The following is a 17528-nucleotide window of genomic DNA, read 5'->3' on the forward strand; positions in this document are numbered from 1 at the left end:
TCCCCCTGCAGAACATTTCTGACTCCATCTTCTCTTTGCTGCTATTCCCTGTAGCAGATCATCTTGCAGGGGACACTTCTGAGCATATCTGTTTTGCTAGTGTCCTCTCTGGTTCTGGTTGGGCTTATTTCCTGTCCGCACATCCCTTATGTACAGAAAAGGAATCGACATGGGGCTAACTAAGGCCGGATTCCTCTTACTCTGGGAGTATGGGGGGCAATGAATCTAAGGCAGGGTGTAGGATAGAGTACAGCAGACTCCCTATCCCCTTCCCTTCAGCTAACAGCACAACCTGGCTTCTTACCTACCCATTCCTCTCTGAAGGTGCCAAAGGCGGGGGAAGAGCCAGGCTGCTTAGGAGCTGAGATACACAATCATCTCTGAGCTACGCAATGAGACAGAGGAAATTCTATTGCTGCCCTTACAGCAGATCTATTCCCCACAATCCAGAGTTCATGCCCTCTGCACACACAGCAATTCAAAGGAGACATTGTGCATGCCAGGAGAACTTCAGGCAGTTTTCAAATTCAAGGGCACCAACTGCCCACCACCGAAGGGGAAAGAGGACCATGTTGGACAGGAAGGGGGAAGGTAGGGAGTTAGGTTGGAAGAAGACAAATGGTGGTAGGAGGATAGTGGGAAAAAAAGTGAGAATCTCATTGCAGGATAGAATTGGAAATGAGTCCTTATAAACCACCATTAAAAAAGGATAACCTCTCTGAAGGTCTCCACCTACAGTTTGAGAACCGCTGCCTCGGAAGAAGGTCTGCTGTGTCTGGCCGTGGCCCATATTTGCAGCTCTGACCTACATTGTGAATCCACTCATCTGCACGAGCCATTAGAAGCATCTGCAAATTAGGGTATCAGGTTCCAGTTTTGTACTGGCCCCGATTTACAATGAGGAGCCAGACTCTGATCTAGTGTAAATCCAGAGTAACTCTGTTAGAGTCCATGCACTTATGTTGGCATAATGCAGATCAGAATATGGTCCCAGGAGGGGGCCCTTTTAGAGGCAGCCCTGGTTTAGAATTGTCCAACCATTTGCAGATGTCTCAGCCAACTGGCCTACACACGGATGCAGTGGATCAGACAGTCTGAGGAGGCAGGGGGGTGGCCAGACTCCCCAACCTCCAAGGAGCAGCTCATGCTCTTAAAATCTGTATCTTCCAACAGAGTCTGCTTTCATGGATGCTGTTCCTGCCTTGCCATCACAAGCCATTCAGATTGCCCCTCCCAGCGGGACTAATATATAAAAAACAAGACAGGGTAGGACTTACATTCATTCTGAATATTTGCTGTTAGTTCCAAAGTGTAAGCATTATAAAAAAAGAAACAAAAAAGGTTAATTGAAAAAGAATCCAACGGATTACATACGCAACATGGCTATCAAAGGGACTACAAATATATCAATATCCAAACATGGCCACTTTAGAGTAAACAACGCAAATGCCTGCTAGCCCACTTACCTTCATTTAAACATGGGAAAATCCCTCCATCAAAAACATGATTTTTTCATATTCACAATGAGGATTGCATGTTCACAATGAGGATTGTGTGTCACAGGCCACTTGCCCCCAACCTGCCTTTTAAAAACTGCACATGTGAATTTAGTGAGGTTGAATGGTAACAGATCGGCAGCTCTGGAGACTAACGGGCTAAGCTTATTCATGAGATCAGCACAGAATGGGCACTGCCAGAGCAAATGTCTTACCCCATTGCCACCAATATGCCCTATCCCAGAGTTGGATGGATCGCCTTTAAGGATAAGAAAGCAGTTCAGTCTCTCTGGGCAAATTCCATCCTTGGCCTCGATTGCTGTGACTGCCAACAAGGAGGCCGCAGGTGCCGACTGTGGTGGTGGTGATGGGTTAGAGAGATGCTTTTCCGCTAGGCACTAGACTGCAAACCAATGACCGCACATCAGGATCGTGTCATTGGATAGTGGTAACTTGTGATCCCTAACCAGGTCTGGGCTTCAACTGGTGGCAAATTCAAAAGCCAGTTACTGAGCCCCTTAGGCCAGCCCTCCAGGCAATCAGGGAGCAGGTGTAGGGTTTAATAAGTTTTGATTTGGCTAACTGAGGCTGGGTCTACACTACCCGCCTGAATCGGCGGGTAGAAATCGACCTCTCGGGGATCGATGTATCGCGTCCCGTTGGGACGCGACAATCGATCCCCGAATCGACGTTCTTACTCCACCAGCAGAGGTGGGAGTAAGCGCCGTCGACGGGAAGCCGCAGAGGTCGATTTTGCTGCCATCCTCACAGCGGGGTAAGTCGGCTGCGATACGTCGAATTCAGCTATGCTATTCACGTAGCTGAATTTGCGTATCTTAAATCGACTCCCCCCTGTAGTGTAGATGTAGCCTAAGTAAAAGCCCAAAGCAACCCAGGCACCTGTAAGATGTAGTGTCTGACCAAGAGATCAAAAGGCATCTTAATTGCCAAGGGAGACATCATGCCTAATGTACCTGCCTCCCCACAGCCCTGCATCAGGGTCTGCCTCCGGGTACCAGTGTTTATTTCCAGAGCTGAACCATGAGAGGTCTGTTAAGTTCTTCATTTAGGTGTTTAAACAGATACTTTAAGCTGTTAGCAGCTGGCTCTCTGCCAAGACCTGATGGACCACCGGGGCAGGGGGGGAAGAGGGGAACAAGGAGGCAGTTCCGTCGCCTGGTTGTAAGAGCTGAGCCACCAGAAGCTTTCCCAATGTAAAGAGAAAGCTGAACACAGCAAATGGGGAACAAACCACTGACTGGCCAGCCAAGCATATGGAAGATACCGATTCCAAGCAGGAGGAAATGAGTGCTAGCAGAATGGTCCATGGTAGGGTGACCACATGTCCTGATTTTATAGGGGCAGTCCTGATATTTTGGGGCTTTTTCTTATATAGGCACCTAATTTACACCCCCCGCCCCAATTTTTCACTCTTGCTATCTGGTCACCCTAGTCCATGGACAACTTCCTTCCTCCCCATGGTGCATCACTGTTGTACTGAGATGTGACACTTGCACTGTCCACACATCATAGCGGGAAGCTCTAGCTCCATATTCAGCAATGACCACATGAGACTTTGGGCTCAGTGAGCAAAATTCGATAGAAGAAGGGAGCAGAAGAGTCTAGGAAAGCCTTTGTTTAGAAAAAAAAGTGGAAGAAAAATAATCCTGTGCAAAATAACCAAGTTACTCAAAAGCAGGGAGACTTTTCCTTGTGGTAGACATGTTTGTAGAGCACCTAACACAATGAGGCACTGATCCTGGACGGGCCTCTGGACACTACTGCAACACAAGGTGAGAACCACAGGGTTCATTTTAGAGGGACCTAGTTAGGCTTTTAAGGAGAGTCACGGATTTATTTGGATTTTTAATGGTCTTGGTTTAGTTGCTTATCGTAACTTGTTATATTTCTTTACACATTTTATTGAAAGCAATAAGCAGGTAAAAATAAAACATTATTAAGGCTAAACTATTATACCTTTTGTTAAGTTAACAAAGGGTTAAATAATACAATTCTATTAATGTTATAAGGTTAGAATTCATTTAAACTAAAAGACAAGTATTATTCCAATATATGCTATGTCTTTTCCAATAAATAAAAATTAACAACATTGCCTATAATACAAAAACAAAACTGATTTAAGAAATAATTTGGAGGGGTGAGAAGACGACGTGCAAAAAACATATTTTAAATGATAGAGCCATAGTTTGGTAGCGTTAAGACCCTTCAGTGCCACAGTGGTTCATTGATTGATTGCATGAGCTATGCATTATTAAATGGTTCACCCCAGGATCTCTAAATGCAGTAATGTAACTATTCTAACGCAGCTAGATAACAAAAGACGTATGTTAATAAAACTTTCCTCTTTATGGTGCTTTGAATCTTCAAAACCCACTAATTTGTTTACAAACACTCGTCACACAGTAAGAGTATTATCCCCGATATTACAGATGGGGAAACTGAGGCAGACGGGGCAGTGACTTGCCCAAAGTCACAGCGAGTCAGTAATCGAGTTGGGAAAAGAACATTGGTCTCCTGACTCCAGGGGTGAAAGTGAGCCAGTACGGCGTACTGGTAAGAAGCCAGTACCAGCCCGTACGCAGCCCACATTAAAGTGCTGCCACGTTAAAACGCTTTAACGTCGCTGCCCCTTTTGCGCCCCCCCCCCCTTCGGTGGCCCTGCTGGTACAGTCCCTACCGGCAGGGCCGCCGATGGTGGGGGGAAGGGGCAGCAATGTTAAGGCACTGCCATGGCAAAGAACCTTGCTTAAAGCGCTGCTGTAGCAGCACTTTAACGTCATTGTCCCTTTTGCCCCCCACCCGGCCGCCGACGGGGGGGTGGGCAAAAGGAGCAGCTGCCCCGGGGCTGGCGATTTAAAAGGGCCCAGGGCTCCGGCCGCGCAGCAGGGGCCAGAGCCCCAGGCCCTTTTAAATTGCCACTGAAGCCCTGGCCGGCGTGAGCCAGGCGGCCTGGAAGGGCTGGCTAGGGGGTGCTGACCCCCCCAACCCTACCCCTTCTGCAGGCTGGAGCCGGAGCCAGCCCTAGCCCCGTACTGGTAAGTCTTCGGAGTTACTTTTACCCCTGCCTGACTCCCAGTCTGCTGAGCTAACCACTAGCAAGCACTGCCTCCCTATTGCTATAAAGGCTGAAGAGTGAAATACTTTACCTCTCCACGATTCCCTTTGCACCTTCTTAAACTTGACTGCAAGGGATGCTCAAACTGGACACCCAACCCACTAGTAGCTGTGTTTGCAAGCTCTCTGAGAGGGAGCTTCCCAGTTAAAGAGGCAGTGTTCCCCATCTATGGAGATTTCCTACAATACACATCCATGCACCTGTAGAAAGAGCTTATCCCCATGACGGAGGGAAGTCCTGTGCAGTTTGTAATACACAGGGAATAAAGCTCATCGGCTCAGACAGCTCGCAATTTGCACACTTATCAGGGCCCAGCACGGTGGAGCAGCTGTAGCCATTTATGCACCACCTGCTCGACTTAGTAAAACCTGTAACCTTTCACATTCAAGATGGGAGTGATGAATTCATTAGTTAAGTCTTGGAGCTCAACAATGGGAAGCCACAAAAGGGCTAGCGAGACCTGATCACTGACTCGGTTAAAAGTGAGATTAAAACGCCAACTCCCCAGCAGCTCTAAAGGCTTCGTCAGAAGGAGAACGGAGCTCACGCTTGATGCCTTCGAAGAGTTAAATGAAACTATCTGAAATGGGCTCAGCTGGGTGGGACAGATGTTGGCAAGACCTTTAACTCCTGCATTGATTTGGGACACCCCACTTTTGGATTTCATCCCACCACAAGTCACTGTGGCGAGCGACAACACTTTGAAGTTTGCTACATTGTGCAGAGTTCATTTGAATTTCCTTAAAAGAAGATAAATTAGGCAAAGACCGGCACACCCTGCCCCAGAGCCTGGCTTCCCCTTTGTTTTCTCATCTGGCTACATGCAGTCACACAAGGGTCCTGTCTAAATAGTGGTTACGGTAGTACAATATGGTTGTTGGTTTCAAACGAAGCCTGGACAGGGTCAGAAAGGGAAATGCTGTCCCTCAAGAGCGGGGGCAGCTTTATGGTTAAGGCACACCAGTGGGGTATCCTTGGCTCTTTTCCTTGCTCTGCCAGAGGCACTATGGGCAAGGCACCATCTACACTAGCAAAACTATCGTATCAGTGGAGCTGGAGAGGGGCCTGGTGTTATAATTTATTGTCCAAGGATATTTATGGTAGATAACAGAGTTTGTCCCTGACAGTATAGCTAGGACAAGAGTATATTAACAATCAGGGCAGTAAGCAGAGTTTGGTCATGTCTACACAAGCAATATCAACTGGCTTATGACACCATCCCTAGACATAGTTTTGCTAGTGTAAAATGGATCCTGTTCCCTGTCAGCAAATGGCAACTCACTTTAGTATCGATCTTAGGTATTTATAGAGTGCCAGTCACCTTTGTACAGAGGCATTGAACATAGCAAAGTAAAAAATCATAAAAGTAAAACAAGGTATTTAAAACTACCTCTGCTTCCGCACTTCTCACCGAGAGATGTCAATACTTTCCTACTTCCCGGGTGGTGGTGTGAGGAACCGGCGATAGGCGCTTTAAGTTCCTTAGATGGGAGGTAGTGTAGAAACAGAAAGTAATATTCCACAGCACAAGTTATAAGCATTTCTCTCTACTTTTCTAAGGTCGCATTACACTTGAGTAGGCAAAATGACTCTTTCCTCCATCCAAGGCACAAGGAACAGCAGCAGGAAGCTCTTTTAAAATCAAACAGGTTTTGTCTGGCCGTGCTGCTTCTCCTTCCATTTCAGGGAGCTTACATTTCTTAAAGGGCTCTAATCGTGTGCGCAAAATACATTCTCATTGTTGGGAACAACAAAGTGCAGTGAGCATGTTGCACCACCACCAACTGCAGCTACACAGAGTTTTTCATCCCAGATCACTCTGAATTAGGTGGAGCAGGGACTTGAGCACTGGGCCCTGGTCCCAGGCTAGGACCCTATTTACCAGGCACCATAAGACAACGAGGGAAGAGTGTGCCTGTCCGACTCTCTTTCGCTCTCAAACCTTCCCGACGAAAACGGTTGTCAAAACTGATACATTTAGAACAGCCAGCCTATTTCACCACCGACCGGCTGGCAGCAGTGGCCTGTGTGTGACCTGCATGAAAGCTCAGCTGCGGGTCCATCCTTGGGAGCTCAGACCCACATCTCTCATTCTGAAACTCTCAGAAAGAGCAAGCATCCCTGCCATCCATCACTGACTTTCGTCCATTTAAAGATCCCATTATGAACTGCCTTATTTATGAATTCACTCCAAGCCTTCCTCATACACCTTTTCTTTCTTTCTTCTCCTGTCCAGTCTCTCTCCACATCTAGGCTCTGTTTCAGCAACAGACTTAAGCATGTGACTAACTTAAAGCATGTAAACAGTCCCACAGAAGTCATGACTGTTCCCATGCTTCAAGATAGACACGTGCTTAAGCACCTTGCTGAATGGGGGCCCTGCATTCACCCACCCACTCGGTTGGCGTGAGAGCCTCATCCATTGCGGCTCCTTGAGCCAACCTACATCTTTCCACTTATTTCCAAACTTTGCGTAAAAGCACCTCTCTTGTCTCTTGCCCATAACCTTTCAGTCCCCGGCCCCTCCTTGGTCATTGAAGTGAGGAAAGCATTTGAGCCCAGTTTGTATGACTAGAGTGTCTAAGACAGACCAATATTATACCTCCCATATCAGGAAGTGTCATGCTCCCTTAGCCTGAAGTTAGGCCTTGATAATACTGTACCCTTCTCTAATACCTTTCGGGGAGGATAGCTCAGTGGTTTGAGCATTGGCCTGCTAAACCCAGGGTTGTGAGTTCAATCCTTGAGGGGGTCACTTAGGGACTCTGGGGCAAAATCAGTACTTGGTCCTGCTAGTGAAGGCGGGGGGCTGGACTTGATGACCTTTCAAGGTCCCTTCCAGTTCTAGGAAATACGATAAAAGGATTTCCATGTGCTTCAGAGCTGCAATGAATTCTGTGAGGGGGTGGGGTGGTTATTAAAACCTGCTTTTACAGAGCGGGAAAACAGAGGCACAGAGAGGTTAAGTAAGTGACCCAAGTGGCCGAGTCTGGAATAGAATCTGAGCCAAGGATGCCTTTGCTATGCTCTAACCACTTAGAAAATGTCTGACCTTGTGTTGTCATATTCTAGACCGTGTCGTCTAAATACTGGTGTTAAGGTGGCTTAACAAAATCATTCAGCAGCGATTTCTTTCCTGAATCCCCCCCCCATGTTTATCCTCCTGAACAGAATATAAAACCCACCTAATAATTACCCCAAAATGGCCTGATGGAGGGGGATAAAAATTGCAGAGTTGTACATGCAAGCTTCCCGATATAACCCAGTTTCCTCCTCCCGTTGGGACCAGACCTATGTATATCTTGATGACAGTGTCTGCCTGAAAGGACTGCTAATGAGATTCTCTCCTCTGTGAAGGAGCACCCCATACACAGTCTCCATAGTAATTGCCCATATCATACATCTTCAGAGTCTCTTAATTATCAGTGGCATGTCAGCTACTGGCTTCCTTAACACAGCAGCAACCTGTAGGATGGAAGTTCCCTCATCTTCAAGTAAAGCCCATGAGGGTGAATTCATGTTTCTGCTGGCAATGAAGGGTAATTACACAGCAGCACAGCACCTAAGAAAGGCAGGAGAGGATTCTGTGCACCTTGGTGGAGTTCAAACGCCTATCAGAGCCAAACAAATATGACAGGGTTTTCCTCAGCCCAAGTACAACATAAGGGTCTTCAATTAAGTGGAAATAAAGAAGAGGAAACCCTCTTCTCCCCTGGCTCTCCTCTCAGATCCAGCATGCTTCTTCCCTGACTACCAAAATGAGCCTCACTTCTCACCCCTCTTATATCACGCTAGGGAGAACAGTGAGTTACTTACCCTGCACATCTCTGCAGACATCTGCACCTTCACCTACTCAAAGGAGAGGGTTATCCCCTCTTCTCACCTATGGACAATGTCTATACACTCTGTTCAACTGCTCTCCCAAGGCCATCATCCCTGTGGGAATTGTACAAAGCAGCACTTCCAGGTGCACACAAGGGTTTTACCATGTGTATTTATTGCAGGATTGGAGCCCCAGGTCGCATCAGATCCTCCCCTAAACAAGGGCTCCAATAGCTTCAAAATCAGAACAGTTTAGCTAAGCAACCAACCAAACAGGAGGTACATGTTGGCACTGGAACGGGACTTTAGGTGTTGACGCTGGGGGGAAGGGGTCACTTTGACTCCTGTTCTTCCCTCTTTGCAACTACTCTCCAGCCCCTTAGCCAGGGCTGGCTCCAGCATTTCTGCCGCCCCAGAATTGAGACTGGCAGCGGCAATTGGGGAAAAAAAGAAAAAGAAAAAAAAAAAAAAGCCGCGATCGGCAACGGCAGGTCCTTCGCTCCTAGAGGGAGTGAGGGACCTGCCACCCCCGAATTGCCGCAGGTGCCACCCCTCTCCCATGGTCGCCCCAAGCACCTGCTTGTTAAGCTGGTGCCTGGAGCCGGCCCTGCCCTTAGCCCGCAAAAACGATCAGCATTCTCATGGGACACGTTCCAGGAAAAGGCCATGAATCCTGAACTAATATTGATCGTGACATTATTTCCTTACCAGGAAAAGCTTAGCTTAGATGCAGCATTCACTGCAGTTTCCAATCCTTAGCCAATAAAGTTGCCTAAAGCACAAAGAGCTCAAGAGACTTGCCCAAGGTCACACAGTGAGTGATGGCTCAGCCCAGATTGGAAATCCCAGGGTCTCTCTGGCTCCCAAGTCCTTAGCTCCAAACCATTACACCACATGGCTCCCCAAATGGAGATTTTTAGAGAAAGCCGAAAATAAATCTAGAAACTTACGATCCAGGGGAACTTCGATGGCTCTGATGATATGATGAAGGTACAGAGCAAACACTACTCCTGTGTAGGTTAGGAGGTACTGTTGCATTACCATTTTGAATGTTTGGATAGTATTATGCTTCCACTTTCCTTCAATAGGGCAGGCTGGCCTCTTGCCACAGTAGCTGTACTCTTCGGATTCTTAACTGCAAAATAAACACAAGCCACAAATTAATGAGCTGATTATAGAGCGCTCTGTATTCCTCATTTTCTTATTTTTTTGGGCCGAGGAGAGAAGCAATTTTCATCTGTAATTGTTTGTATTGGGGTAGTTCCTAGAGGCTCCAATCAGAGATCTGAGTCCTATCGCGCTAGGCACTGTACATACACATAGTAAGAGAGAGAGAGTTTTTGCCCCAAAGAGCTTACAGTCTTAATATTGGAGTGCTCCAGAGATGTTAGCCCTACAGAGTCCTCTTGGATCTTCACTGACTTCCAGTCATTCGATGACATATCATCAGAATACTCGGCAAGATATATATGAACTAAAGATTTAGAATTTAACCTATTCAAAGCGCTTTACATCAACAGTCACTACTTCATCTTCACAACACACCTCCACGAGATAGGTTAGTCACATCTTTCCCACTTTACAGATGGGGGAAAAGCAGACACAGAGGAAGACAAGAAACCGGTCCAAAGCCACACCATGAGTCAGTGTCAGAGCCAGGATTAGAACTCCAGAAATCCTGGCTTCCTGGCCTGTGCTCCATCAGATCACACTGCTCCTCTTAAATAATTTGATAGTCAAGGAATCTGCACCTCCAATCTTGCAGCAGAATCCCCCTTTAATAGGAGTTGCCTAATTTGCTATAAGAATTGCCCTAACCAGAGTTAATAAAATATACAGTTTTAAAATCTGGAGCACCTTTTAAAAAAAATGCATCAATGATCAAATTCTGCTCTCCATTACACGGGTACAAATCTGGAGCAACTTAACTAAAGCATCCTCTGTATGCAACCGAGGAATACACCTCTACTCCGATATAACGTGACTTGATATAACATGAATTCGGATAGAACGCAGTAAAGCAGTGCTCGGGGGGAGGGGGGGAGAGCTGCGCACTCCAGTGGATCAAAGCAAGTTCGATATAACGCGGTTTCACCTATAATGCGGTAAGATTTTTTGGCTCCTGAGGACAGTGTTATATCGAGGTAGAGGTGTATTTCCCAAAGATACACACTGAACCAAAAGCAGACTGTGCTCCTGCAATCGGATCTACACTGACTAGCCCTGATGCCTTATGCATGGATCCAACTGCAGGCCTGGGGCCTTAGAGCACCTTAATGGAGTCACTCAGAAATATGGGGGACAGATTTTCAAGTGCTCAGCACACATGAGTTCTAATCTTCAGCAGCTCCTGTTGTGACCCTTATGGCTAAATGGTGAGTTCTGAACTCTTGAAAATGTGGCCCTGAGGATCAGATAGAGGATCGTGCAAACTATTACTGTAGCATATGTCCACTGTACTTAGAATTCAAAACCCAAGCAATGATCAAAATCCAAAGTAAGAGAATTCCAAACACTTCAAGGAAAACATTCTGTTTGTACGCAGTTACTCTGATGCAAAGGCTAGAGATAGATGAATAGCGGCAAACAATTTTCACAAACCCTGACGAATTAGATACCAAACTCAGGTTTGTTATGTTCACAATCCCACTGATCATTTTCTTTACAAACATTCATCCTAACTCAACTCTGATCAGGAATAATACAGAGAAATCAGATATTCATTTCAGGATGGAAACAGGAAAATCATGCTGTGCCTGGTGACTAATTGTAAGTTACTCAGAACTAATGAATAAAGAAGAGTGAAACCAACAATTTTGTGAAGGAAAATCAATAGGATTAAAAAAATAAATTCATTAGTTCTGAGTAACTGGCCTGTGTAAAAATACAGAAGATGCCTCAAAAAACACCCTCCCAAAACACCCCCCCCAACCAACCACATTAAATAAATAAATAAAAATCAATGTCTATTTGTGAATATCAAAGAAGTGCTACATTTCACTGAAGAAAACTCCGCTGGGAACAGTTCGAAGCTCTAATGAAATCCCATGCTTCAGCACAGCTGATTGACAGTAACAATTCTTCTTCTACCATTACGCTGTGTTAATACCACATAGTACGTTACAAGATAAAAGGAATATTTTTGGTCATTTGTGGATCAAGGAAAGCTGAGCTCAGCTGTAGCATCTCTGTGTCAAGAAGCTTTCTGCTTTTTACTCAATTTTCCAGCTGGACTGGCTGAGGTACTGAAGGTCAAGAGACTTGCCTGGGGTCATGCAGTGAGTTAATGTCTTAGCTGGGAGCCTTCTGGCTTCTACTCCTTTGTCTAAGCACTACACCACATGGCCCTCTTCTTATGATGCTTATGACACACAGAGGAGTTTTACTCATGAGATAAATCCTGTCCTCCCTAACAGCCCTATTACTGAAGTCAATAGGCCCAGTTCTGCCCTGAAAGGCAAGCAGAGCTCTTAGTAACGCCAATGTGAGTTGTACAGATAGAGTGGAAGAAAGAACTGGCCCACCTGGAGTTGACAAGTATACAGAGTAAGGGTCTGATCTTGCTCTCATTAAAGGTGATGGAAAAAACTATCTTAACTTCAATAGGAGCTAGATCAGACTTCAAAATGGAAAAATCCGCCCCCTGTGCAGAGGGCCAGCACAGGGGCCTAGGCACCAGTCCTGTTTGGAGGGCGTAAGCAGTGCTTAGGCCTGGCGTCGAACCTCTGCATGGGTAGACACATTTCCTCCTCTCCCTCCAGTCACACCTAAGAACCATACTAAAGTCATCTGGGTTGCCCTGATATAAATGGTGGCAGAATTTGGCTCTGCATGTGAGAGATCAGCATGCTAACTATTTAGGTCTGCTTCGTCTTCCCATACATAAGAGAGTCTTTTGAGGCACACAGGGTACACCTGTGAGATGCAACCATACACTGTCACATCAACAAATCCAGCACCCTCTGGCGTTTTCACGCTGTGAAACATTTCAACCCCACCCGTGTTTGGTCTTTTGTTGCTTTTTTAAAAATCAGTAACATGGATTAAAAGACAAGGCAAAGGAGGATAAATTATCCCTTTAACTGGGCTTTCATAATTCATCAGAGATTGCATCATGCCTGAGTTATGACGGTGTCTTTAATAGCGTTATAAATATTCAGCATCAGTGGTTGACGTGCAAACTCTCTCTTAGCTGTTACCCAACATTAAGACAGGGCAGCAAATAGCAGAATATCTCCAGACTTATTTCTATGTGATATTTCCTCTCTCTTTGCACAAGAGTTTCCGCCTCCCCGCCCTGCATGTAACCAGATGAAAGAGTGGTGAAAGGGCAGGTCATCTGGCAGACAAGGAAAGCCCAGATTCATGAAAGATAAATAAGCTGCTGCAGTTCTGGATGCTGCTAAGACTTCAACTGTCCCTGAATGTTGTAAAAAGCAAAGTCCATCGGGGGGAGAGGGGGGAAAGGGGAGGGGGGAGCAATGCCTGGGTTTAATCCACAGACTAGTCTCCCCAGGGAAGTGGGGGAGGCTTCATCCTTGGGTGAATTAAAGCTAAACTGCACTGTCCCGGAGAATGCCACCACAAGGAACAATTCAGCCACCGGCAATGGAGAGGACAACCTCTAATTTCTGTAGTTCTAGATACCACGACTAGCCGCCCACAGAAAAAGCAGCCGCTAAACGGAAGAATATTCATGAGCGATGATTAAGTTGACTTGCTAACTGCTTGTACAGGGCAGTACATGTGGGAAAACACCACTGAAAAATACACTAGTAAACAACAGGAGCAGCCATGCAGGATCTTTCCATTGCCCTCACCGCACTGCAATCTGCAGTGTTACATCAGCCTTGGTACTGCCTGATACCAAGGTACTAGCCACTCCCACTGAAAGCACTCCTCCTTCTAACATAGCATGGGATTATCTGGCTCCAAGTAGCTACTACCATTTTCTCAGAGGAAAGCTTTCAAATGTAGGGCATTCATAGTACTGTGCTATAGTCACCTATGAAATTCACCCCTTGTGCAGAGATCCCAACATCTTCCTGGCAAAGGTGTTAAGAACATAATTGTCAGACCATACGAAACCCATTGTCCATCGAGGCCAGTATCCTCTCTCAAGACGTGGCCAGCACCAGCCGCTTAAGAGGTGTATGAAACCTTGCATGAGGCAGTGATGGGATGATCTTCTCCCAGGACCACCCGGGGGGAGGAGGGGAGGCAAGTGGGGCAATTTGCCCCAGGCCCCCACAAGAATATAGTATTCTATAGTATTGCAACTTTTTTTTAAATGGAAAGGGCCCCCGAAATTGCTTTGCCCCAGGCCCTCTGAATCCTCTGGGCAGCCCTGCCTTCTCCCCACATCAGGTCTCCTCCTAAATCTCTAATAAAGATAATATTAAACCCTTAAGCATGAGGTTGCATAGGTCTCCCAAACTTTGTTAGCAGTAACTACTACACAGCTCACGATGAACAAACATCTGAGACCTACCAGCAAAACCAGAGAAAAATCAGGCTCCACGTGCCTGATAGGTGTTTTTTTTTTTTTTTTTTTTTTTTTTAAACAAAACAGGAATCTCCACCAGCACTTACCGTAGGATATCTTTAGCCACCAAAGAACTAAAAACCAAGAAAAGCCCAATTTTAAAAAAGCACTGGCAAGACTAGCAATGTGCAGGTCCGGTGCCACCGGCACAGGATTGAATTTCACCCTCAGAGCAAATAAAAGGTAGTGTATTGGCCCTAGGGCTTAATTTGTAGTGAAAGAAGTGCCAGGGCTCAAGCAATTTTTTTTTTTTTTTTAAACTTTCATAAGTGATGTGGCAAGCAGAGGTGCCAGGGCTATGAACTGCCAAACCTAGAAGTGCTGGTGCTCAGCCCTGAATAGCTCAGTGGTTTGAGCATTAGCCTGTTAAACTCAGGGTTGTGAGTTCAATCCTTGAGGGGGGCAACTTAGGGACTAGGGCAAAATCAGTACTTGGTCCTGCTAGTGAAGGCAGGGGGCTGGACTCGATGACCTTTCAAGGTCCCTTCCGGAGACAAGAGATCTCCATTATTAAAAAAAAATTAAGCATGGATTGGCCCCCATTACCATGTACGTATCTACCAACCCAAGTTGTTTATTAAGCAGAACGACGGTGGGAAAGGCCAAGTGGATCAATATCATCATCTCGCAGAAGATTAAACACTTGGGATTTCAAACACTCTTAAGGGAGCGAGGAGACGGATAGTCACTGGGATTCAATGGCAGTTGGGTACTTAAATCCCTTAAGTATCAGAGGGGTAGCCATGTTAGTCTGGATCTGTAAAAGCCACAGGACTCTTTGCTGCTTTTATAAATCCCTTAAGTGCCCCTGAAAATCCCAGCCTCAAGAAAAATGCTTTATTTTCCAAGTATGACAAGCATACTGGTGCCAATCCATTCCTGGTGTAACTCCATTGCTGTCAATGGTGATACATCAGCTATGTACGGCCCATTAAACGTTGCATATACTCCCACCTCTGGTAAATTCAAGGCAGTGTGGTTGAATGGCAACAACCCTGAACTAGGACTCGGGAAAACTGGATTCTATTTCCCGCTCTGCTACTGGCTTGCTGGGGAACCTTCAGTAAATCACTTCCCCCTCCCTGTGCCTCAGTCTCCACCTCTACACAATGGGGATAACGATAATGACCTCCTTTATAAAGGGCTTCGAGCAAGATCTACTGATTGAAAGCACTAGGTAAGAGCCAGGGATTTTCAGTAAGACACTTCTTATGGATTTGTTAGGTTGCTCCTGCGGCAGATGCATTGAAGATTTTAATGTCCCAATCCTGCAAACTGCTCTCCTTGGGTTCATAACCCGCAACTATGCGGAGCCCGACTGACTTCGGGTAAAGGCAGATCCAGTTGCAGGGTCATCACCTAAATTTTCAGCACATAGTTGCTGTGTATCTGGGTATCTGACGCTTATAAAGGCAAGTACAGATCCTGTATTCCTCTCTTCCACCTTCGCTATTGCTAGTGTGCCCAAGTTTTTCACAAGTCTCCACATATTTGGTGGTTTTCTTAAAGCTTCAGCTCTCGGAGTCCTATGATGATGAGAATCTCTGCTTACATTTAAAAAGTAAAAAGAATTGATATTTCTCAAGCTTTGCTTTGCAAGCACAAAGACTATGAACGCTACAGACTCAGAAATCAGAAGGCAAAAACACCCCCTCCCCTCAAATTATTATTTAGATCTCATGGCTTTTAAGCCAGACTCGTGATTTTGGGGAGCTGGATTTATGGTTTTGGAACATTTGGGGCTGGCAATTTTGCGTCCCTCTGGCCAGTGTTCTGATTCCATTATGGGCATTGCAACCCTGTTCTCTGCCTGCCGCTCTGCCTACACCAGTAAGTCCCCTCTGTGTCCCAACTCCACCAATCAGATTATAGATTGTTAAAGGTTTTTTATTTTGTTTTGCTGTTTAGTTTTGATCTTTTTCAACTCATTCTCGGGATTTTCTGATCTAGCTCTAGCTAGAAATAAAGAGTCATTATAGGACAGGGTCAGAAATGGCACCAGTGCAGGACTTCCATCGTACACTGAAGCCAGCAAATTATGTGACAGTTCTGGACTGAGATGCATGGGTAGAATTATGTCGGCGTGGGGAGGGGTAAGAGGTGCCAGGGGGTGTGTTCGGAGTAAGGATGACAGTGGTGTGTTGTCAGAGCACTGAAGTACAGCAAAAGTTACTGCACATCTGGATCGAGCGACATGCGGAGAACTGCGTGGAACAAGGCGGCACAGCATTGCCAGAGCTATTCATCGAGCACTTCCAGGAACACTCAGCGAATAAGCAAACGCCACCAAAATTATCCCCACATTCACAAAACCTGCATTAAAGCCACGATCCCTGAGAGCCCCATTGTTAGCCGAGGTATGTGGGCATGACTCACCGTGCATCTTGAAACCTCTGCTGCTGTGCTTGTGCGTGTGGGTGGGTTGTTCAGGACACACAGTGCTGCTGCATGCCCACGGCTATATGTCAGAGCAGAACACAGCCCACATTGTCACAACCTTTCCTCTCACTGGGACAGAAAGTGTGGAGAGAATGTCACTAATGCAAAGGAATGGAGTTACATTCAGGCGTACACGCGCACACAAGCACACACCCGCACGCATGGAGATGCTATTGGCCATGTAACTATGTTTCAAATCCACCTCAATGAGTGACTCAAGGAATCTATGGGTTGAAATTTTAAACAAGAGACTTTTGAAACATCCCAATTACATTGCTGTGCTGGAAATTAATTGAGAATGGGGCTCTGGCATGTAAATCACTACTCTTAAGGCAAGGAAGTATGAGCTCTTCCTCCTCTTTGCATTCAGTTCCGTCCTAGAGCTTTTTAACCTTTGTTACCGGACCAAAAATATAAACCCGTGCCATGCCATGACACTAAACCTTTAGGTCACAACATTGCATGATACATCACTATGAAGCATTACTGCACTGTGAAACTAAAAGGGTTTGGCTCCCATCAAAAAAGCTGGGCAAGTCCACAAACCTTAAATCTATTAGTCTTTTTTTCCCCAGGGGTGGCCATGTTGGCTGGTATCCTGGTCATGACACCACCCAAGCTACATTTGCAAAACCAGGACCCATAAAATTCAGCAATTGTCCCCCATTGCAGGAGGCATGCTTGGGATGGGAATTCCTGTCATTTCCACTGTAGGGTGGCCTTACACCCTCTCAAGTGTTAAGCCCTTAGGCCAAATCTTGGAAGCCAGCACATGGTCCAGGCAGCCAGACTCTGTATCTCTGGTTCCAGATTAGACTAGGCCAAACATCCCATCTGCTATTTGTGAGATCTTGGCTTAAGACTGCAGAAATCTGATGACATCAGCTGCTCTTGCAACGTTTTGATTCCATTAAACAGGAATCTAACCTACTGAAGCATAGCTCTGACTCCAGCATCATCCGTATCACAACACCACTTCTCCAACCCAACTAGAAAACGAACAACGAGATGGAACATTTATTTTTTTTACATTTCCTCAAATACTCTTCCAGAGTTCAAAACAAGTGCATGTCTCAGACTGGTTGGTGCT

At 45.9% G+C, this 17528-nt stretch overlaps 1 protein-coding gene across 34 annotated transcripts in view; it reads right to left on the reverse strand.

Moving 5' to 3' along the window:
* Positions 1–17528, reverse strand: part of NFASC (neurofascin) — a 187997-nt gene that overhangs the window by 94604 nt on the left and 75865 nt on the right. For 31 of the 34 annotated variants that reach the window (XM_034767198.1, XM_034767200.1, XM_034767196.1 and 28 more), the window contains 2 exons: positions 9405–9589; positions 1278–1295 (listed from right to left, as the gene is read on the reverse strand). In XM_034767198.1, coding sequence (XP_034623089.1) covers positions 1278–1295; positions 9405–9498 — 112 coding nt within the window. In that variant the 5' untranslated portion in view covers positions 9499–9589. The remainder of the gene's footprint in view (positions 1–1277; positions 1296–9404; positions 9590–17528) is intronic. The other 3 variants (XM_034767203.1, XM_034767223.1, XM_034767221.1) reach the window with 1 other exon arrangement.

This window comes from Trachemys scripta, chromosome 4 (assembly GCF_013100865.1).
Source record: "Trachemys scripta elegans isolate TJP31775 chromosome 4, CAS_Tse_1.0, whole genome shotgun sequence".
In the NCBI taxonomy this organism is placed as follows: Eukaryota; Metazoa; Chordata; order Testudines; family Emydidae; genus Trachemys; species Trachemys scripta.